General features: G+C 45.5%; 1 protein-coding gene and 1 long non-coding RNA gene across 2 annotated transcripts in view; one reads left to right on the top strand and one right to left on the bottom strand.

Annotated features, from left to right (window-relative positions):
* WWOX (WW domain containing oxidoreductase) overlaps positions 1 to 7,971 on the top strand; it is a 932,057-nt gene extending 924,086 nt beyond the window's left edge. Inside the window, exon 9 of the mRNA XM_039888496.1 lies at positions 7,906 to 7,971. Coding sequence (XP_039744430.1) covers positions 7,906 to 7,956 — 51 coding nt within the window. The 3' untranslated portion in view covers positions 7,957 to 7,971. The remainder of the gene's footprint in view (positions 1 to 7,905) is intronic.
* Positions 1 to 23,424, bottom strand: part of LOC120622779 (uncharacterized) — a 98,155-nt gene that overhangs the window by 25,011 nt on the left and 49,720 nt on the right. The gene's annotated exons all lie outside the window — the stretch shown is intronic.

Here is a 23,424-nt window from a genome sequence, read left to right as displayed (position 1 = left end):
GGAGTCGCATCCATAACTGGTAGCATTTTCCTACTCCTTTATCTTTCTACTCTTTCATCCTGGGCTCCACTGAGCTGCCTCTTCTCCCTGCCTCTCTGTGTTCTTGACTTTGAAATGTGGACCACCTGCTCTTCCTGGTCTGACCATGGCCAGCTTGTCCTGTCTGCAGGACCTGGGACCTGGGCTATCGCTCCTCCTGCTCTGAGGCTGATTTAGTCACTTTAGATCTCTTCGTACTGTCATCTCTGAAAGAATCCTAGGGGATCTTTTCCTTCTTCTCTCCTCCAACCCCCACCTCAGTAAGTTGCGGAACGGGCTGGGTCTGTGCCTTCTGAATTCATGGCACGTACCTATCCCCAAAAACATCCCCTCCCAATGTTGTTGGGGCATCTGTAAAGTGCCTCGGCAAGACTTTTAAAAATAACTCCTCACGTTTTACTTTTTTTGTTGGTTTTAAAAATAAAGTGCACCGTGTATATTTATATTATAAAAGTAATCCATATGCCTTACTGAAAGCACAGAAAAGTTGAACAAAGAGAAAAATAAGCAACCATACCCTTATCCAACATTGTGGAATAATTTCTACTGAAGAGTTTAGGCACATTCCTGGGATTACAACAGTGGATGATGAGATAGCCATTTAACACGACAGCACCAATATTTCTTTGTTATTAACCTCTTAGTGAGCATCGCTCTATGACTTCATATATTCCAACCAGGGGGCACATTATGTTTTATTTGATTGTCTCCATTTTATGGAATATCTCTTTCCAATTTTTACCGTTGTAAGTAATACTGCAAAAAACATCTTTGTGCATAGGTGATTTTCATTGTATCTTAAATTACTTATTTATGGTTGTCGCTATAGGTGGAATGACTGTATGAATATTTTAGAGATAGCAATATATTTTTTTTTAAGGAAAAGTCATTGTCAGGGTCTGCGCTGAATTATAAGGTTGCTAATGAGTTTCTGCTGTTTCTGACTGGTCTAGAACCTTGGTCTCTGGATGGCTTTCCTAGAGAGAATAATCCTCAAGGAACTTTCCACTCAGTTCATCACCGTTACACAAAACCATCCCTCTCCTTCCTTTTCACCAAACTGGCTGCAAACTGCACCAGATCAAGTACATGAACCAACTTCTGCCTCGGAATATAAATGCCAGCTCAACCATTGATCGTTTTGCCTGACCTTTCCAAGTTCGTCAACTCGTCTCAGATATACAGCAAAACCTAATGTCTTTGTTTTAAGAAAAATTCAAAGAATGGAATCCCCAAGTCCACACATTATCAAGTGTGGTACAGCCTTTAACATGGTAAGTAAGTAAAGCTGAACTATGGCTCTGTTAAAGCCTTCGGGAGATCAGTCAGATGGCACTGGCCCCCTGTCTGTCACTGTTCACTGGTTGTGTATGTCCCGAAAATGTTCTTTTTTTTTTTTTCCTGATATACCAAGTACCAAGTTGTTTCCTGGCTCCCTGTCCCCGATCAGGTAACTGTGTATGCACCTTCTGCAATGCACCAAAACATCCCCACACATCTGACTGGCTTCTGGAAAGCACGGGTTGACCTCAATCTAAGAGTGGTTTTTGCCCTTTCTATTAAACAGCTCAGCTGGCTCTTCGATGCCAACTTGTAGTGTTCTCTCTGTGGGGACAGTCTTCCGTCTAAGATTCGGGGCACGATGGATATCAGAAGTGACTAGGATGCCCTCTTTTCTCATTTTAGGAGACAGCTACCTCCTGTGTTAAGTGACAGCAATGAAATTCACTATCTGCCTCTTTTTCAGAATGAATAAAACCCCAGTCTATCCAGAAAATCCATTTGGAACTTATCTCCATGTTTTTATATTTAGGCAGTGTTTACCTCACAGTAATATCAAATTTGTTTTACTGCCGGAAGGGGCCTTGGAGCTCATCTTGAGATCTTGTTGGAGATTTTAGCTGGGGGTCATAGACAGCCACTTCTAAACTCTTGACTGATGGGCCACTCTTGGTCTGGGGAAAACATCATCTGCAACTGTTTATTCAGATTTGGGAGGCACGCACAGCGAGGGTGAAGGAAGGCAAGCCTGCTCGGCGACTAGCGAAGGACTCAGGGCTCACAATGACGGCCACTGACCAGCTGTAGCTCAGTTTCCTCATCTCTGAGTTCCCACTGTACAGCTTCCCTGTCACACTGCTTGGAGGAAGAGAGACACATCTGTCAAGCCCTCCAAGTGGTACCTGGCATGTGAGATGACCAACACTGAGAATCATCACCATTAGCTAAGCTAGATCCCCTAATGAATTGCAGTGAGCGAAAGAAGGCTAAAGAGAGTTGAGGCAGATCACCCTCCCACTCTGAATAGCATTCATTTCTTGTATTTTACAGATGAGGATGATGAACTCTAAGAGACTCAATAGCTTACCTAAGGGCATATTAGGACTTAAACCATAATAGTTCAGGGCTCTTCATTACCCTGCACTGCCTGCTCGAACTTCTGGCCACCATCCTGGACAAAGACACACCAGGAAGGTACCTGAGTTGACAATGAGATGACTGATAAGAACGTTCCCGGTGTGAGGTCTTAGCTGTGGATATAGGTCTCTGGACTAGAACAGACAGATTTCTCTGCAACCTTACCACCCTTTCTGAGTTTCAGACACTGCTTGCCATGTCTGCTCACCAAGGCCAATGGGCACGGCCATTAGACGCATGATTCTTGGCAACCTACCTGGAGGAAATTTTGATAATGTGCTTTCAGACCATAAATATCTCCCCACTGGTGCTTCCATGAGTCTATACATGGGATAAACTGTCATAGAACTACAGAACAAACATTAAAAAAAAAAATGCATGTAAAAAGCGAAACAACTTGAATAATGTCTGTCGTTTAGCTAATAGTATCACATCACTCTCAAAATTTCCTGGTTTTGCTAATGTACTGTGGTTATGTAGGGTATATCATTGCAGGGAGCTGAGACCTTTCTGTACTATATTTGCTACTTCTTGTGACTCTAAAATTATTTCAAAATAAAAAAAAAATTGAAAATACAAGCTTCCATGCTTTGCCTCATTCTTCCAGAAATTAACTATAAGGAAATAAAAGTATATACAAAAACAAACAGTTCTGATATATGCCATAGGAGGTTTTAAAGTAAATTCTCACTGAGCTATTCGATGGGGTGCCAAGTATGAGGACAGTGGTCACAGTGAAGGATGAAGACCAGCTTGCATGGGAGGCCTCCCAATGCTGTAGCTGTTGGACCTAAGGCGAGCTACTTAACTCCTATCTTTCGGGCTCCGCATCTGTATAATGAATATAATATAATAAGGTCTACCTTGTTGCATTGTTGGTATTGAATCTGTATATAATGCGTGTGCAGAATAGGATCTGGCAACTTTTATGTGCTCAATAAATACAATCTGTTATCATGTTAAAGAAGAACACTAATGATTCGAGAAACTGTTGCTGTTAGTGAAAATTGGAGACCATAAAACTATTTTTATAAATTGACGCTATTTCTCAAAGACTTACCACAATGTTCCGAGTGTTTATCTTTGGGTGGTGCATTTTTCTTTCCCTCTTTAAGCTCTTCTATGATTTCCTAAAATAATTCAATAGCACTAGGATTTTGAAATTTAAAAATGAGAATAAAAGGTGACCCTGGGTTAAAATGAATGAATGGATCATGCTACCTCTCAGCCTGCACAGTTATTTCCGTGCCACTTGTAAATCCCAGATGTCTGTCTCTGAGATGCCTGCCTTTCCCTAAGAAAAAAAGTTGTGTGGAAGTCTCCGGGTGCGTGGTTATTTTCTGTGGTTAATACCAGTGCTGGCTGTGAGCTGGGGTCCCGAAGTGCACACAGCCTGCCCATAAAACACGTGCCACACTTCAGAGAGTGGCAAGAGGCTGCGTCCAGGGAGCTGGCCTTGGCAGGATGGTCAGTCACTTGCTCTGTGGAGACCAGGGCCTGCTACAGGCTCTATACTCCCATTTCTACCCCCAGACAGGAGTCTCCAATGGCCACAGGCTGGCAAAGCGGGCTGCACTCTGTGTTGCTCCAGGGAGAGCTTTCTGGGGTGCAAACCCATGTTCTGAACTTTTATGCTTTCTTCTTTTCTCCTGTAATGGAGCCAGTCTGCCGTGCCTGGGTTTTTCTCCTCCGTCTGTGTGTTGCCATGAAGGTCCCTGATGGGCGCTTGTAGGCAGTCAAGCTGCCTATTCATTCTTGTTCAGGGTTCTGGCTCCCTCTCTAACCCTATCAGTGACCCTTAGCAGGCTTTGGGGCAGGAACAAGGAGCCGCCGGGCTCTGGAAAGTGCGGAGGAATTTAGGGGTCAGGCCCCAGCAGTGCTGCAGGGGCCAGTTAGGCCAGGCTGGAACACAGAGAGCTTGTGTGACCTAAAGAGACACTCCCTCTTCCTTCAAGAGGCCGCCCCAACCCGGCCAGCAAGGAGCACGCTAACGAAGCCCCCTGCACCCCAAAGGTCTCTCAGCTGGTTCTTATCCAGGGTGAGACCCAGATTCAGACTGCCAACCACTGGTGCCACGTATAAGGGGCAGTGGAGAGGAGAGGGGGGTCACAGTGTCAGTGCTGACCTTCTCATTTCTGAGAGGACCCCAGAGTTTATCAATCACATGTAGGTTGAAAAGAAAGAAATCCCCCAAATGTCATGTTGGGAGGTTAAAAGTTCTCCCCATTCTATGTCCTCACAAGCATCCCCTCACCGCCAGGATGAGTGTCCACTTGTGGCACTTCACTTAAAACTCACCAATGGTTTTCAGGGGGGTTTGGAATAAAAGCCAAGTCCTTCCTAGGCCTCTGGCTCCAACCCCCTCTTGTCCCCCTCGCTCTCCCTCGATCGGCTCAAGTCTCTTTGGCCTCCTTTCTGTCCTTTGAATGTGCCAGGCTTCTTCTCAGGGCAGGGCCTTTGCACAGGCTGCTCCTATGCTTGGGAAACGTGTCTCCCCTACCAACCTCTCTACCCACCACCTAGCAGGATAAACTCCTTCTGCCATTCAGGTTTTACAAACTCACAACTCAACCGAGGCCCATGAATTCACCCCACTTACTTTCTTTGAAGTCCTGATCACAGTACATAATTGTATTGCGTATTAGTTTGTTTGATTACTGTCTACGTTCCACATCCCAGAAGGCAGGCTCCATAACAGTGGAGTTTGTCTACAGTGTCCACATACACCTTTCCAGTGCTAAGAACGGTGCAAGGTATGTAGTAGGTGCTCAGTAAATCATCACTGGATGAATGAGAATGGAAGAAAGGTTTTTACTCCATGAGACACTGGCTTTCTGTTGCATGTGAAAACTTGCTTCCCCAGAGAAGATGGTTACTGTGCTGTTTTCTTGGGGTGGGGATGAGGTCCCACTTCCCTGGTAGCACGGAAGGAACATATCACTGTCACAACTCATGTGGTGCATCTCTGGTGGGCCTCCCCAGCCATCGTGTCATGGGACATCTCGGGGCCCAGGTGAGAGAAGATGAGACTGGAATTAGGGTGGGGCAGCGTGACAGGGCAGAGGGAAGGTCCTGGAGAAGGCAGGAAATGCCACTGAGAGTCAGGTTAACATATCAGGTTCTAGAAACTACTTCGCTGCAGATTTCTTCCAGTGAAGGTCACCCACCTTGAAAAGGCTGCATGCGTGGGCCACGCCATCTGCCCTGCCTAGTTGGAAGAGGATCTCCTACTCTTCTGTTTTCATCTTTACTGGGGAGAAGGACGGGGGAGGGCGTGCACTTTCTAAATGACTTGTTTCTGTAGAATTATTCATTTCTAACTTTTCAAGAGAGGTGATGATGTCCGAAAGATGCCGAGATGATACCAGGGAAGGGCCAGGCATCCTGCCCATCCAATGAAGCACCGCCCATAAACACCAAAGTCTGGCCGAGAGCTTCTGAGTAGGACCACAGAGGCCAAGGTGGATTGTGGGGCTGTAGGGAGGATGTGGTCCAGTCCTCCCTGGCCAAGTCTCTAGTTAGTGAGTTGAGAAGCAAAGATGGAGGTGGCATCACCCCAGCCTAAAAGGGCCCAATGGGACTACAGATACAAGACGTATAAAGAACAATATTGTCTGAGAAAGGCAGCATGGAAGGATTGATTTCATTCTAATGGGGAAGGAGAAGCAGGTGTCAGGGAAGATGATATCAGGATGGACTTGAAACAATAAAGATCATTTAGGCAGAGGCATATGTAAGAAGATCAGTCTGGCAGAAAAAAAAAACTAACAAGTAAAGGCAGAGAGGTGTGATACAACCTAGGCATTGTGGGTAAATGGCATGGCACATTGTGGGAACTGCGATCACGGTACATTGTGGGTCCTACTGATACAGTGAATTGTGGGTGCTATGAGCACAGTGCATTTTGGAAACTATGGGCAGGTACATAGTGGGAACTATTTGCAGAGAACCTGAGGTAAGAGGGAAGGTAGCTGAGCTGGAAAGGCAGGCAGAAGTTTGTTTATTTTAATTAGATTTTCCCGCCCCTTTTTCTCTTATTTGTTTTTTTTTTCTTTTTAATAATTGTCATCAACTAAAAGCCTGCATACACTTGACTCATTTATCTGATTTTTTAAAAATTGTCTATTTTAGCACTAGAATAGAACTCTGTGAGAGCAGGGGCTTTGCCATTTTAAAACTGTATCTGCAAAACTGCTTGGCACATAGTAGGTGCTAGATAAAGAGCTCGAAAGTAAATGAGTGCTGATGGCCTTCCCCGGGCCACCCCTGCACAGGGAAGGTAGCATCATAACCCTAGGTGTCATGTAAACAAACATTCGTCATTTTATTAATTATTTTTAAAAACTCCCACTGGTATAATACTCAACTGGTATCCAACCTGTGACTTCATGGCTGATATTGCTTGGACTTAAAAAATAAAAATAAAAAGTGAACTTTTTTAAAGAAAACTATTAGCGTAACAGAATCTGCAGTTCAGGTGGAAAACAGCACACCCAAGACCGACACGACCAGACTGACGTTTTAGAAAGATGACTTAGGCAATGGACAGTCTGGTGTGCCAGGACAATGGGAAAGGGTGAAGAGGCTGTCCTCATCATCAAGGAGAGAGGGAATGGGGATGGAGCTAAGGGCCTGGGGTGTGGATGAGGGGAAGGGATGGAGGGAGCTGGCTGGATCCTGATCAGGTGGGGTAGGATGCTACCTACCATGCCTTCCACCCCCCTTTCTTATTTTAAGGCTTAGGCCAGGACCTTCTTCATAGTAGGTGCTCAGTAAATATTTAGTGAGGGGATGAATGAGTGGATGAATGAATAACCGTGAGTCTCCTCATTTACATAATCCTTGGGACTCCTCATGCCCTCATAGAGAAGACAATTAGAAGGAGGCCGGGGATACTGCAGAGGCCTAGCGAGTCACACCCATTCCCGCTGGCCAAAGAGGAACCTACTGTGGGCCATCCCTTGAGGCTTTGACAGATTCGCAAGGTGAGAAGGTTCCTCAGCAGATGGGGAAGTGATGAAGGCAGAGCCTAACCTGAACAAGAATTTCTTAGTCACTTCAGCGGGACTAATGCATTTGCTCTCCTGGCAGTGGAGATTGTTAGTGAAGACTCTGCTTCTCTTTAAGTTGCTCACATGGACCTGTCAGGAGCCGTTCTGACTTAGCTACAGAAAACATCTTGCACGAATGTGGGACTCAGCATTTTCCCCTCCCAGGACAGGTGAGGACAGCACAGCAGACACTTTCTTAGAGAAAAACCAGTTCCCCCTATCCGGACCCTGGCAGTCACACACAGAGCTGACTGGCCGTGCAAGTGGGCTAACATTTGTGGCGTTCCTCCTATGAACCACATACTATATAGCATGAGCTTTGTGTCTGTTATTTGATGCCATCGTCACAACGACCATGCAGGAGCGGTATTTTATGTTTTTTGTTTTTGGTTTCCAGATGAAGCATCTGAGGTTTGGAGGGTTGAGCTCCTCCGCTAAGGCCGTATAATCAGTAAGTATCAGAACCGGAATTTGAACCAAGCTTGTACACATCCTAAAACCCGTGTCCTCTCTAATACTCACAGCTATGCTCTGTCCAAAATTGACCTCTGGGCTCTGTGCCCAAAGCAATAGAAAATGTAGACCAAGGACATGAGACTTGGGACAGAAATATTCCAGGACATTTTTGTGGCTAAACGCTCCGGACCTGAGGCACCTCGAGCGGATATCTCCTGTTCACACAGGCCATAGGGAAGGGTGCTCTGGGCAAATGGAACAGAAATGAAGATGTGAGAGTGGAAATTTGCGCATTGCTGCTGGAACGGAGCACGCAAATGAGAGCATGGGAGGAGGCGTGCCCAGAAGGATGGGCCGGACTGCTGGACCCTTGCTATCGCTCTTGGAGTAGGCTCTGCTCTGAATCAGAGGCAGCTGTGCTAAATGAGAATTCAAGGAAAGGATTCAATGACAGAACTATCTCAAGCTCCTCTAATAATAGCAGTAAGATATCTCAGCCCCAGACTATCCAAATGGGCGATATCCTCCCAAATATCAGAGAGTTGACATACTTTCTCTACATGCTGGTGGGTAGACGGTATTGAAGAGGAGAAAAAAAAATGTGGCAATTTCTGAAGAGCTTAGACATGGTGTCTCGCTCTCTCATAATTATGTTTCAAGCAGAATAACGAGTAGAAAAATCAGATTCACATTTATCCTGCAGCTCGTGTCAAAGAAAAGGAGTGGGAATTCCAAGGTGGCCACTTCCTCCTGGGCTGTGTGATATTGTGATTTATATTAAGAAATATGTACTATGCCTTTGTCCTCTTTTCTGGCACAGAGCTTCTAAAACCCTTGGACGTTTGTTTCATCCTGGAAGGACAGGCTTAGATATAATCTTCTCATGTGGCGAGATCGCTCCGAGGCCACCAGCAGGCAAACCAGACACATCTGCCATATCTGCAGATGGAGAAGACCAGAGGGGAACGTGGTCTTCTGGTACATTTCCTGAGAGACGGAGGGCAAGAGGCTCAGAGGGAGATGCAGGAGGAGAGGTGAGGAGACTGGCCTGGGAGATTAGAATGTCTGAAATAACATGAGCTGTTTCCTCAGTTCTCCGGCAGTAGGACTCTTAATGGAAGAATCTTTGAGTTGGAAGAAATCGTAGGAAGCTTCCTATCCCTCATGCTCACTTGACAGAAAAGAAGCTGAAGCTTTGAGAAGTAAGATCACATAGTAATAAACGGCAGAGCTGTGACTTGAAACCAGGTATTCTGTCTCCCGATTCAGAGAGAAAGCAGAGTAGTCTTCTGGGCTTGAAACACTCAGGCGATTTGGCTAGTGGTAAAGGCTCAGTAATAACTGCCTGCACCTGAAAATCTCCTTCTCCTCAGACACGAGGCTAACCACTTTGCCTATGTTATTTTATTGAATCTATATCATAATGTTCATTTTATTGATGAGGTTAAGAAAGATGTTTCTGTGACAGGTATGGGGGTGCTTAAAAATCTAGGGAAAAAGAGCAGCACTGTTGGTCCCACTGAAAATAACTGGGAGAAATAATTAGGCAAAACTCTCAACTGAAAGATATCAAGCTACACAAGAGCCGTTACAACAGGGAGCCAAGTCTGTGCATCAATTTCAAACAAGGACGCCAATCCACTCACAAACTTTACGGTCAGATTGCTCTGAGTTGGCGTTCCTCTACCACTTACCAGCGGTCTAACCCCAGGCAAGTCACTTCACCCTTTTGAATCTCTGTTTCTCTACCTGATAAATGGAAAAAATAATCAGAATCTCTCAAGGGTGTGAGAATTAAGGGAGATAAAAGCCCTGAGCTATGCTTGCTGGCAGAAGGTGTCTGATATTTGCTAATTTCCATTCTTCCTGCCTTTTCTTGCCCAAGTCTTTGTGCAACTTTAATTTCTTTTAACCTCAGGGTCTGTCTGTCACCTATGTTTGGGCACAAAATGCTTGTTGAGACTGCTTCGCGTTTGCCTTAAGGAACTGAAGATAGAGTTCAACACCAAATAGAAAACTGATCAGATTCAGGGGCTGTTGAGCCTAGGAGTGATCAATAATGGTTGCCTTCTTCTCGCCTTCAGTGGCTCGACCGTGGTTCAGCCTCTGGTCTCCAGGTTTGAAGATGGGTCCCCATGGCCATAGATTTTACACATCTTTTTTCCTCCGGCAAATGGGGGTGCTGCAAGGACTTGAACCACAGCTCCCATCCCAAATGAGTTAACGCCCCTGTTTGGTTTCTAGGCCTTTTTTTTTTTTTTTTTAAATCTAAGAACTGGTTGTGATTAATGGTATCCTGAGGTTCCTCGTACAGAAATAAGGTCATGGTGAAGATAGAGCCGTTTCGAAACCCCGGTGAACTTCAGGGGCCAGAGTAGAGTGGTAATCACTCTGGTTTTGGCTCATCTTCCTTCTCTGTGGCCTGCGACTTCAAGGCTGGGGGCTGTCCCTGCCTCTCAGACTTCCTCTCATGCAAATCACCCGGGCGGGGGTAGGGCGATGGCAAAATGAGAGAAGGGAGAGCAGAGGGAAGTAATGAACTCAGACCTCCCCAGACCTACTTTCTATTTCATAAGCAAGCCTCTAAGTGACAGGTTCCACCTGAGCCCCATATCCACCTCACCAAGGACCTCCGGCTTCCAGTAAAATTCCAAATCTAGAAGCGTGGGCTTGCAGGCTAACCCGTTCTGACCATTTCTCAAGAAATCAATGCAGCGGTTCCATTCAGAGAAAGATCATACCTCTGAGGGGTTTATGGGGTTCCCCACGTTCCAATCCTTTTGTCATCCTGTACGTTTGCAGACGTATAGGTCTCAGAGGTCCCTCTCCTCAAACGGGTTGTCTGAGGAGGGCAAGGGCCTAAACGAGCTGCTGGACACAGAGATTAGGGATCATGAAACAGTTGGGACAGAAAGGTCAGAGGAAGCCCTTGGAAAGCAGGGCCTCTCCCCAGCCAGTCTCCAAAGAAGGCACCCCCAAAATAAGGATCCTAGTGTACCAGTTCTGACCTGAGGGCTGCAAGTGACTTTTCTCTTTGCTGGCTTGAGTGAGTGGGGGATATATAACACATTTCTTGAGAACCCCAAGCGCCAGAGCAGGCCTTGCAGCTAGGAGAAGTGACCAAAGGCAGGAAGGAGGACAAATAGATCCAGATACACCATCTCTCCGTCCTCTATCTTAGAGGCAAGCCGCTAAGGAGAGGTTTTGTCCTAATCCATAGTCGCCTTAGACAGGAATGGCTTGCTTCCAGTAAAATCTCAAATTTAGATACCATGACTTTTTGGCCCAGCTGTTTCTTAAGAAATAAATGTATCGGTGACTGTAGGGGAAAGAAGGATGGAGAATACGCCCTGGCCCTGGCTCGTATGGACTGATGAACAGGCCGGGAAGGACACCTCCATTTGTGCGGCAATTTGCTGAGTGTCTCCAAACAGAGGGGCTTGGAGGCCACCACCCAACCCTGATCTGGAATTTCAAGATTTAGTTGAGGTTCATAAGTGTGACCAAGTCAAAGACCTAGGGTCTTGCTTTCCCATTTACAACAGAGGGAGTGCCGACTACAAAAGGCCCGTAACCTCTAGAGGTTACTGTCAACATCTCCGGGTCCCCTAACACATGCAAATACCGTTAAATCCCCTAATACAAATGGAGCTCTTCAGTGCAATGGAATGGGTGTCTAGTGACCTCGGCCAAGTCACCTAAAACTTTAGGGATGGAATTCCTTAAGTTTCTAAATAGAGAGGTTGAGCCGATTTGCCCACTCTCCAAAGCTCCCTTAACCTCTGTTACTGTGTCCATATGAGTAGACAGTCACAGACTCTGGGTAATTAAAATATTAAAATAATATCCATAAGCCCTTGACTGCTTGTTTTCTCTCTCATACACAGGTCTGTCGAGATTGGTAAAGACTGATTAGTGATATGGAAAAAGGACTATTAATATACATCTCTATGGCTTAAAATATAAAATGGAGCAAGGTGCGATGTCCCCGTGGGTGATGACTTAGGACATCGGTCCAGCTTTCTCGCTTCTTTAGCCAACGGGGCAACGTTTTTCCCCTCAGACATATTATAAATGGAGGAATAAGAAGGTTGGTGGGAGACCCAGAAAAATAAAGGCTGCAGCTGGGTTCCGTGATGAAGAAGGAGTTACTCTCTAGAAAGGCGAGATAAAGAGCGAGGGCCCGCGCCTCCTTTCTCTGCCTTCCTCAAGGCTCAAAGAGCAAAATGGGGGTGTCTACAGAATCCACGCCCCTGTTCTCCTCTCCAAATTCTCCAGATAAGTCTGTTCAGAGAAACAAGGGTGGCTTGTTTTTTCCCCAGAGAACGAGCACATGTGAGCCAATGTTGGGGACAAAGGGGAATGGGGGTAAAAAAAGGAGCAACCCTTTGCTGCATGAGCATGAGGCAGGGGCCCCAGCCAGGGCGTCTCTGATGAAGGCGTTCAGCTTGATGTGGCGTCTCTGGGTTCCTCTGAACACGCTCAGGGAAAGACGCTGAGCAGCGCCGTCTGTGTTTGAAGGTATTTCTCTACAGCAAACACCCAGGTGGGGAAGAGAAAAACCCAAACCACTTCAAGTGGATTTCAATTTTGAAAGACGCCACATGAAAAGTGCAGAAACCTAAGCCCCCTTTAGTCCAGGCGCAAGAGTGACAGATTCAAGAAGGGGCGTGCCGCCTGGCTTCTCGGTCGCCCTCTCCCTGGAGGCCCCATGCGTGCGTCTCCAGTGTCAAATGCCTCAGCGGAGGGGCCAGAGGACTTTTCATCTCTGCTCACGGATACGCTAAGAACTAGACCACAGCATCGCCCCCACGGATGCCCGAAGTAGGACAGCCGTCATTCTTGACCGAGGGGCCTCAATCCATCGGAACTCCCTGGGGTTGGGGGTAGACCTGGGAAGCCTTCAGGAAGACCTTCGAAGCACACCAAGAGCCAGTACTCTGAGTTAATGCCATTCATTCATTCATTCATTCATCTGCATCCATTCATTCTTCTCTCTCAACCATGTTCTTTTAACACTAAACCACACACAATCGTGTAAAGAGAGGAGTGTCGACCATCTTTTCACTATTGCCCTGTGTCTTCTTTGCCTGCTGTCTTTCACTTGGACCCAGTTTCGTTCTCTATGTTCAGAATTCTCATTTGCATCCTCCGTCTTTGGTCTTGGTGTTCCTTTGCCAGCTCCTGACAATTGACTTTTGTTGACTGACCCTCTGCAAAAGCCTGATCAAAGGCCCTAAACCTACATAAGATTATTTTTTCCTTCCTCTGCATTTCATGTAATCCTACGTGTGTCAAAGTACTAAAGCATAAAATGCAAAAGGAAGACGTATGTTGAAATCAAAATAACATCCCTCCCGATTGCTGCAAAAATTCATCAATATTGGAATTCTGTTCTTGTTGTGTTTTTTCTTATAATGGTTTTTTGAGGCCCTAAGACATGTTTAATGGGACTAGGGTAATCCAGCACTCTCTCTACTTCCCACTCCCATCCCCTTGGGAACCTCTTGGGGCCCTAACCCTGTCTGGGCATAATGCAACCAACCCACTGGCCTCTGCAGATGTCTGAGCACTTATCCAAGCTCTGGGCTCAGATGGTGCCAGGAAAAGAAACACCTATGCCTCAGAAAGGAAATGTAAACTGAACATTAGCCTTTTCATTGCAGCCATATAAGCCCGCTTTCCATTTTACTCTGATGAATTAGATCGGGGTCCCCAACCCCAAGGCTGTAGACTGGTACCGGTCCGTAGTCTGTTGGGAACCGGGCCACACAGCAGGAGATGAGCAGCGGGTGAGCAAGCGAAGCTTCATCTGTATTTGCAGCTGCTCCCCAGCACTGGATTCACTGCCTCAGCTCCACCTCAGATCATCAGGCATTAGATTCTCATAAGAGCCCCAGTCCCTGGTGCCAAAAAGGTTGGAGACTGCCATATTAGGTTTCTATGGCTGCTGTAACAAATTATCACAAATTTAGTGGCTTAAAGCAGAACAGATTTATTCTCTTACGGTTCTGGATGTCAGAAGTTCAAAACTGATCTCACTGGGCTCAAATCAAGGTGTCGGTAGGGCTGTGTTCTTTCTTGAGGCTCCAGAGACGTTTCCTTGCCTATCCCAGCTTTTAGGCCTGCCTGGATTTCTTGGTTTGTGGCCCCTTCCTCCATCTTCAAAGCCAGCAACAGTGGATTGAGTTCTTTTTACAAAGTCAGTCTCACCTGTTCCTCTGACTCCCTCTTCCACTGTAAACGGCCCTCGTGATTACATTGGGCTCACCCAAATAATCTCTTTATCTTGAGGTCAGTAATTAGCCATCTTAATTCTATCCACAACCTTAATTCCCCCTCACTATGTAGCATAGCATGTTCACAGGATCCAGGCTTTAGGACATGGGCATCTTTGGGGCATCACTATCTTTTCTACCATACCTGAACATCTATAGGATTTGTATGGGTTTCGGGTTTTTCCTCTGTTATAAACTGAAAGTCTGTGTCCCCTTCAAAATTTACATGTTGAAATCCTAATCCCAAATGTGTTTGGAGGCGGGGCCTTAGGTCATGAAGGTGGAGCCCTTATGATGGGATTAATGCCCTTATAAAAGAGACCCCAGATTACTCTCTAGCCCCTTCCACCATGTGAGGACACAGCAAGAAGACATCCGGTCTCTGAATCAGGAAGGGGGCTCTCATCAGACACTACATTTACCAGCCTCTTGATCTTGAACTTCCCAGACTCCAGAATCGTAAGAAATAAATGTCTGCTGTTTAGGTCACCTAGTCTGTGATATTTTTGTTATAGCAGCATGAATGGGCTAAGACGTCATCTCTGCTTTTTTGTTTTTGGGTAAGTTTCCCCTATTCCCAACCTTAGGCTTTCTTTCTGTGAAGAGAAACAATAAGGGTATGGCTACAACAAAGATTCAGGAGCACCGTAGTCACTGGGCCACTAGTTAATAATGCAGACATTAATCATGCAGACATTAATCATCTGGGTTTCTAGCAGAGATTTGGATTCTGAAAATCTAGAAGAGGCCCAGGAATCTGAAATTTTCACATGCCTCCCAAGGGATTCAAATGCAAGTAGTCTCAGGGTCCTACCCTAAGAGGCCCTGGTCTCTAGGGAGCCATTGACAGCGCACAGATTTCATGGTCATCAGTCTACCTCCTAGTAAGAATCCTGATTGTCCAAGACAGGCCCAGTGGCCCTGCTACAGGCTGACAGTTCCTGCAGTCCACAGTCCAGCCTCACACGGCTCAGCTCCGGAGCCCAGAGAAACAGCACCCAGCTTGAGCTTGAGCCGTAAGAACTTTCTTTGTGCCATCGGTGCTCTTACTCTCTGCCAGATCAAGGTGATCAGAAAGCTGCACCCTTCTAAGGCTCAGTGCAAAGGGTCGAGGTCGTAGGTCATCTTCGTATGGGGAAACTTTTTGCGTGATAACATCCTGGACGGTCCAACATGGTACAGAGGAAAGGAGCTCCGATTCAAGTCTAGGAGATGAGATGAGTAGCTATGTAACTTTGGGTATATTGCTTAAACCCTCTGAGCTGCAAAATAATGCCGACTACACAGGTAGTTAGTCCAACTACGAGTATGTACGCCAAGTTTCTGACATGTAGAATGGGCAAAGTAGAGGCCTAACTCTGCAGATTTAAAAAAAGTAGTAATAGTTAATTTTTACTGAGAACTTACATGATGGTCACTCCGTCATACTCTTTTTGTTCACTACTCATTGAACACTCACGATGCTAAAACGTGAGTAATATAATAGTGCTAACTTCATAAAGATGAGTGAACTGAGACATAGACAGGGAAGTGACTTGCCCGAATTCACAAATCTAATGAGGAAATCCAAACTCAGTCTGAGTCCAGAGGGTAAACTCATAAGCAGATTGCTTTGAACAATTCAGATTTTAAACATTCTGCCTCACTGTCAATCATGGCTCGTTTCTGCTTTTTTATTTGGAAAATATGATCACTGAACCGACAGAATTTACGGCATCATGATTTTTTGGCGAGAGGGCAGAGTAAGAGGAGAACCATGGTGAAGTGTCTCTTCTGCGCAAAAATTGAAACAAAGGTCACTGGAAACCTTGTATTGATTGACAAATAAATTCGAAATAGGCCACAGACTCCATTTTGGAATTTTTGTGCCAGCAAATTCTATCTGAACAGTGTACATTAAGGGGCTTTTTATATAGCAGGTCCTTGACCCTTTCGACCGATCCAAATACATGTCTGAAGTGGGCCTCTTTGGGACTTGGAGGCCCCGCCACAGATTCGTCACCCAAGAAAGGAAGGTTATGAAAGGAGAGAATGTTTACCCAGTGCTCTGTGGCTACCATTTTCCCGTCTTTCTGTCTCTTGAACATTTCCCTAGGGAGAAGTTTACATTACACAAGCAGGAGGGAGCTTGGGAAAGCATCGAAAAGCTCAAATGTGTGTGTATCATAAAAGAATCTTTTAAAAAAAAATTTCGGTGGAAATCAAAACAGCCTGCGTGAGTAAGTGCAAGTGAAGGACATAACTGAGACTCAGCAACTCCATCATCACCCGTCGGCACTGCGATCTGAGTCCGGTGTGATGTCTTGTGCTCTGCAAGACAATGGTGATGATGGTGACGGTGGTGGGGATGGGGACGACGAAGATGATGAGAGGGATGAAGTTTCCTTATTAGTTTCCGAGGGCCACTGTAATGAATTACCACAGACTTGATGGCTCAAAACAACAAGAATTTATTCTGTCACAGTTCTGGAGGCCAGAAGTCTGAAATCAAGGTATTGGCAGGACCTCGTTCCCTCTACAGGTCCTGGGGGACTCTTTGCTTGCCCCTGCCAGCTGCCAGTGGTTACTTGGCTTTCCTTGGCTTGCAGCTGCATCACTCCAATTTCTGCCTCTGTGTTCACCTAGCCTTCTCCCCTTTGTGTGTCTGTGTAGCTATAATTCTCTCCTTATGAGGAGGCCAGTCGTTGGATTTAATCCATTTTAATTTAACTTATTTTATCTGCAAAGATTTTATTTCCAAATAAAGTCACATTCACAGGTATCAGGTACTGGAATGTCAACATATCTTTGGGGGGACACAATTCTATCCACAACAGCTTCTAATAATACTTGACGTTTATTGAGCTATTGCTTTATGCCAGGCACTGTACCCAGCACTTTACAATTACTGGATAGACCCTTGTGAAATTGCTGCTTTTGTAGGTTCTAAATGGTTAAATGTCAACAGTTTCATATGGTTAAACCTAATATTACCTTATTTAATCCTCTGTAATTACTATCTACTCTGACTACGCTCTTCCCATCGTATCTACCAACAGTTGAGGAAACAGAGGCCCCTATATTTGTCAGGGAGAGGAACTAGTGGGTGGTTTTAGGAATCGTATGGACACTAGTAAAATCTACCCTTTCCTCACTGTGTGACCACGAGGGGCTACCTAACTCTTCTGGGCCTCAATTTCTCCACTTATCAAATCAGAAATAACTTTTTCTGTAACGAGGCTTTTAGTGTATAAATACAATAACCATTCAAGTCGATCATTTGGAGGCTAGAAGAAACATCTTGCAGAGTGACTGGTGTGCTAAGTGTGGTCCTGACAGCAATAGTCCGGGGAGCAGCACACTTGAAAATCACCTGGGGGTGGAGGAAGAGGCATTTGTTAAGAATGCAGGTTCTCAGGCCCTACCCAAGATATCGAATTGGAATCTCTGGGAGTGGGGCCTGAAAATCTTCATTTTAATTGGTGTTTCTAATTATTTCTTCTCTTGCAAACATAAGAAAAACACTGCACTAAATGAATAAAAGCTTTTTTTCTTTCTTTCCTTTCGACACAACATAGTAGTCGAATTAAGACTAGATTGAGTTGTCCAGGTCCCAGTACACTGCAGGGTCAGAGATAGTAGTGAAAAATTCGGGGACCAGGCGACAGCTACTCATTGCCAGAGACTGTCAGGTTTAATAGGGACTTTCAAGGGGAACACGGATCTTTAGCTCCGAAGCTCCTGAAGGTGCATGTTCACGATTTTTCCATTACTTGAATGAAAATAAATACCACGCTTAAAAATTGAATATTTAAAAATCAATGCCACGTTCCTTCTAGAAGTCAGATCCTTGTGACTTTTGGTATAGAGGAGAAAATAAACGAACAAAATCTCTTTCCAAGATTTTTTCCCCTCTTGCAAATCCCCTCGCTCACTTTTCCAAGTCGTTCCAAGTCATTGTGTTCAGAGCTAAGAGGTCCTTGACTTTAAGACTGAGCTTTTAAAAGTAAAGCGCCTGCTTGAAGGATCCTTTTTCTGTGTCGGAAAGCACAAGGGCTGTTTATAGCTTCACTGAGCGGCGGCTTCGGGGTTTCGTCGTTGGTGGAAGGGACTAGCAGTTTCAGAAACCTCGCTCTCAGTGTGTGTGACTCGCTTAGTCAGGAAGCCTGCGGAGCTGCCCAAACAAGCACCCGCCTTGCCGCTGGGCCTGGAGCCGGCTCCCTGCCTTCCTGCCTACCTGCCGCTGAGTACCTGCTCCCCGGACTAGCCCTGCATCTGGGGGTGAAAGCACGGATTACTGGAAGTGTCTATAAAAATGCAAGGAGATTGCTTGCCACGTGTCTGGGGAATGGATGACAGAGAATGGATGGCAGAAAACCCGTGTGCTTCAGCAGGAAGAACGAGGAATTGGGAATCCTGCACCGCTTCCCAAAGAGATGTGTGCTTCCTGTTTTCCTGGGAAAATGTTGAACATTCTGACTATATTTTATCATTCAATTCTCACCTCCCACTACCCAAGAGGGAGCCTGTCACGAACGTTTAATATACGTAAACCGGCAGCTTAGCAGGGTCAGATGGCTTCTCCCAGCCACTCACAGAGAAAAAGGGTAGACTATTGATTCACTTTCCCCCTCATTTGACCCACGGACACATGCGGGATGCTTGTCACCCTTCCACTTTTTCTGGCTGTGTGGCTGTGATCTGCCTGGGCTTCACTGGACCTGGGGCGGAGGCAGAGAGAGAAGGTGAGCTCAGACAGGGACAGAACGGAGGTGCCCTCTACAGGTGGATGCCTGGGTCACAGGTGAAGGGGCAGAGAGAGGAACATTCGAGGACTGACCCCCACTGGCAGCTCAGACCAGACTGCATGGAAAGTCATAAGCGCCTAGGACCGTGTCATGACACTCTCCACGCAGGACACTGATTCCTCAGCCCAGAGCCTCTGTGAAGGCTGTTTCATCTGAGTGGGGCTGCTGCTTCTCCTATTCTTCTTCTTCCTCCTCCCTCTTCTCTCTCTCTCTCTCTCTTTTTTTTTTTTTTAAAAAAAACAAACTGACCCAGACCCTTGGCAAAGCATTGATGATTTGGGGGTAATTCCAGCTTGTTCTTCGAAAATAGGCAATCTAAATTACACCGATTTGGAAAATATTATAAATACGGGACTTGCCAGGGCCACAACCTGGGGACGACAGACGCGCTCTTCAAACTTGAATCTGGAGCACGGTTTCTGCTCCTTGTCACGGGCTCCACGGCAGAGTGGTTCTTCTGATAGCGGTGAGAGGTCGTAGGTCGGTGAGGAAACAGGAAGTCCATCAGCACGATAAGCTGCCCCACTAACCAGAAGTGATTTTCAGCTATCTTCGAGAAGGGAAAAAATTACATTTGGGAAAATCCAGAAAAGGTTAAGCAGGTTGCACCTGCCGCTTAACCGGTCTGTAGCAGAAGGCACCCCGCAAGTAGAACTTTTCTGATCAACCTAATTTTGTGTAAAAGCTAGGAAATTAAAGGTCTAGGGAAGGCTCACTCCAACACTTTTGGAGACTGGGCCAAGAGCGCAGCTGGAGTCTCAGGTTCTAAAAGTTATAAATTAAACTAACACACTGTTAAAAAATTAACTCTATCCTCCTCTCTTGGCAAATATATGCTCATAACGAACAAGAGGGCTAGGTTCAAATTTAAAAGTTTTGAACTCCTGAAGTTCGGTACCAAATCTTGGAAGCATAGAGAACACCTCCTTTGGGCTGATCCCCTTTGTCTTCCCACCTACGACTCATTCCCACCGTAATGGGTTCTCCCGCACGTGTCATGTTGGTTTCCTAGAGCTACTGAACAAAGTACCACAAACAGCGGGGCAGAGGTGGCTTAAGACAAAAGGAATTTATTCTTTAATGGTTTAGGAAGCTAGAAGCTGAAAATCAAGGTCTCAGCAGGACCATGCTCTCTCTGAAGTCTCCAGGGGAGGGGCCCTTCATGCTTCTTCCAGCTTCTGGTGTTGGCCAGCCATCCTAGGTGTACTTCGGCTTGTGTCATCCAGCCTCTGTCTCTGCCTTCACTCGGTCTTCTTCCCTGTGTCTCTCTTCTTATAAGGACACCAGTTAATAGATTTAGGCCCACTAGAATCCGGTATGATCTCATTTTAACTTAACTGATTACATCTGCAAAGACTCTATTTCCAAATAAGTTCACATTCTGGGTTTCCAGGTGGACAGGAATTTAGGGGGACACTATTTAACCCATGTCCATACTGCAGTTTGCACATCCAGCTCTGTCTGTAACATCTTCTCTCGATGGCCACTCATCAGCCCAGGGTACACACACTGTTTGTGTGTGTCTGACCTAGGGAAGAGGACACACAGGACCCAGAGGCAGGCCAGGGGCAGTTCTGGGTTCTTAGCTACACAAAGTATAGTCTAGAAGGGGTATCTGGTGGACCTGTCTCAGCGATGCAATCGAGTTATCAGCACACGGGGAGGGGTATGGCCAGAGGAGGGCTAGAGAGAGGCCTCCGTGATGCAGCACACAGCACAGAGTGTAATGGCAGTGGTGGTCAGGAAGCAGTGACAGCTGGGGAAAGGATTAACGTGATCAAATAAGACAAAGATGATTTATATGTCATAACAGATCACAGAAAGATGAATTCTCAAATAAACGCTCCCAACACACAGAAACACAAATAATGAACAGGAAGTCCCTATCTCACCAATGAACTTTGCATGTAGTAGATACAAGTAGCATTAAAGTTCCCGAGCCTTCAAAAACCTCTAATTTGCAGTACAGCTGGGCAGAGGACTACAATAGGAGTAATTAATGAAAAGAAACACAATATCATGGAAATCAAAAAGAAAGAGGAGTCCTTAATTCTCTTAAATTAACAGGTGCTTGAGGAAGAACACATAAGTTTTAAGGGGAAGATAAGGAGACTGATGATTCCTGAAGAGGGTTTGAAAGGGTGTGAGAGGTTATGCTGTTGTTACAGCACTTAGATGCTATTTATCAGGCTGCTGTACCCAACCCTCAACCTTCCTAGTGCTCAGCCACCCCCTTCTCTTGAGAATCACCCTTGGCCATCAAGCGTCAGCATCTAAAAATGCCTGGAGGTTATGACCTGCCTTTGGGGGCAGCCTGTAGTTATTGACTGACTGATCACAGGGAACAACTCCAGAGTTCCCAGTGGAATCGGGCTGAGACTGGACTAGAGATTAATCCACATCTCTGCCTCGCTCTCCCCCCGTCTCTATCTTGCTTCCCTCGTCTCCTCCTCAGAAACCATCATCTCACGCTCCTCTTTACGGAACTGGACCTAAGACAGGGTAGGAATATTTTCAAGGACTCTGATGCTGATTCTTTATTGGGTATCAGTTTACTCTGAAACATTTGATTTATCTTTCCTTGATCCGTTTTCATGCCAGTCCAACCATGACCAGGCCTGGCCGTGAGGAGTGCCGTCTATCTCCAAGTCAGCATGAGAGGGCAAGAAGCCAAGAGAAAGGAGGGTGAGAATGGAAGTAGAATGAAGAAATAAGACAGAAGAATAACGAGCAGAGAGGAGAAAGAAGAGAAGGGAAAAATAATGGAAGACGAATGGTTATCTAGAGGCAACCAGAAGGAAGAATCAGGAACTAGGAGACCGGGCGAGACGTACACATTTAGTCAACAGTCGGATGCTTGAAAGGACTTGGAAGGAGGGAAACTGGGACTATCAAGTGAGGGTGTTGGGCAACTGAGGCTGCTAATCCCAAAGTAAAGAGCGATGATGATAAATTGAGGGAAGTGAAAGGAAGCCCTTGAAAAGAGTTAGAAAACACAATGGTTTAATAAAAAAGGTCCGAGGTTATAACAATAAAAGAGAGAGCCATGGGGCACTTCGTATCAAATCTTCAAGACGACCTTTGCTTTATGCAGTTTGTGGTACTATTGAAAAGAGTTCTCTATCAGTTGTCTGTCAATTCCCATCTTAAGCACATTGAGAAGAGTTCATTCTTAGAATAAATTTTAAGAGAAATCCATTATAATCCTTCATACCTAAGGCACACGCTCTCCTCTAATGCATTAATTATAGAATCTTTCATTCCTGTCTGTGGATTGCAAAGACAATGCTGAGGATGTTGCTCTGCTGTCCCACACATGGGCACTTTGATATAGAAAAAGCCAACAGTGGTCCCGGTGTGTGGGGCCTCATGGTAAAATGGGTAAAGGAAAAAAAAAAGATGGCAGACAGTCATCTCTTAGAATACTGGGATAAAGATACTCCAGTAGTAAATGGTGACAAATCCTGCTCCTGAACTCTAGAAATGGCATTTGAACTCTAGAAATTGTCACTGCCAATTAAGAAGCAGAAAATCTATGCCTCAACCTATGACACTGGGGTGGTCATTTATGTGACTCTAAGTGGGGAGGAGACTCAGGGTGGTGTCTCCTAAATAACCCTGTCCCAGGCCTTGGAGAAGTCACTCTAAGCTCCTCAGGAGACAGGGTTATGAAACTCATTGGAGCTTGGGGGATTGATTTCTCTTTCAACTTTGAGATCACAGAAATAGCAGAACTAGGACAACCACTGGTGTGGCATCAATTACTTGGATAGTAGTGCTCTAACCCTCACCCCATCTCTCAAAAGCAAAATATTAATGGAAACACCAAAGAATGGGATCCACTTGAGTTGAGAGAAATCTTGCAAGTTGAAGTCTTAGGAACCAAATATTTGTAATTGGCTCCAAAGTTGTGAGTCTCCCAAAAGCTGTGGTTACAGGGTGAAACCACTCCCTTTAGTCTTTGATATTAATGAAAAGCTTATGTGCAAGATCTCAAATTACTCAAGATCCATTTTTCATATAATCTTTCCCATCATAACTTTAAGTAGATTTCTTTACTTTTTCTCTTTAGTTCTGTAAACAGCATTGGCAGATGGTTTTCTTTGGGAGTTTATTATATGCCCTGGAACAGTGTTTTATCCCTCTGATGAGAACGATTATAGGTGCAAAATCCCAAAGTTGATCTCAGGGTGGATGCTGGGCTGTCAGCAATGGTCACTCATGAATTCAAAGATTCCCTCTTGCTCAGTAGTTTTATTGAGGGCACCTTTACATCCATTCGAATCCATGCAGTAGCAAAAATGACGAAGTTTGTGTTGCATGCAAATAGTCAAAGCCACAAACGTTAAGCCAGCACATGCCAAGGGCCAATTATATCAGATCCTGAGCTCCTTG

This window comes from Pteropus medius, unplaced genomic scaffold (genome assembly GCF_902729225.1).
Source record: "Pteropus medius unplaced genomic scaffold, Ma_sr-lr_union100, whole genome shotgun sequence".
Taxonomy (NCBI): domain Eukaryota; kingdom Metazoa; phylum Chordata; class Mammalia; order Chiroptera; family Pteropodidae; genus Pteropus; species Pteropus medius.
This window is presented reverse-complemented; position numbering and strand designations above follow the sequence as displayed.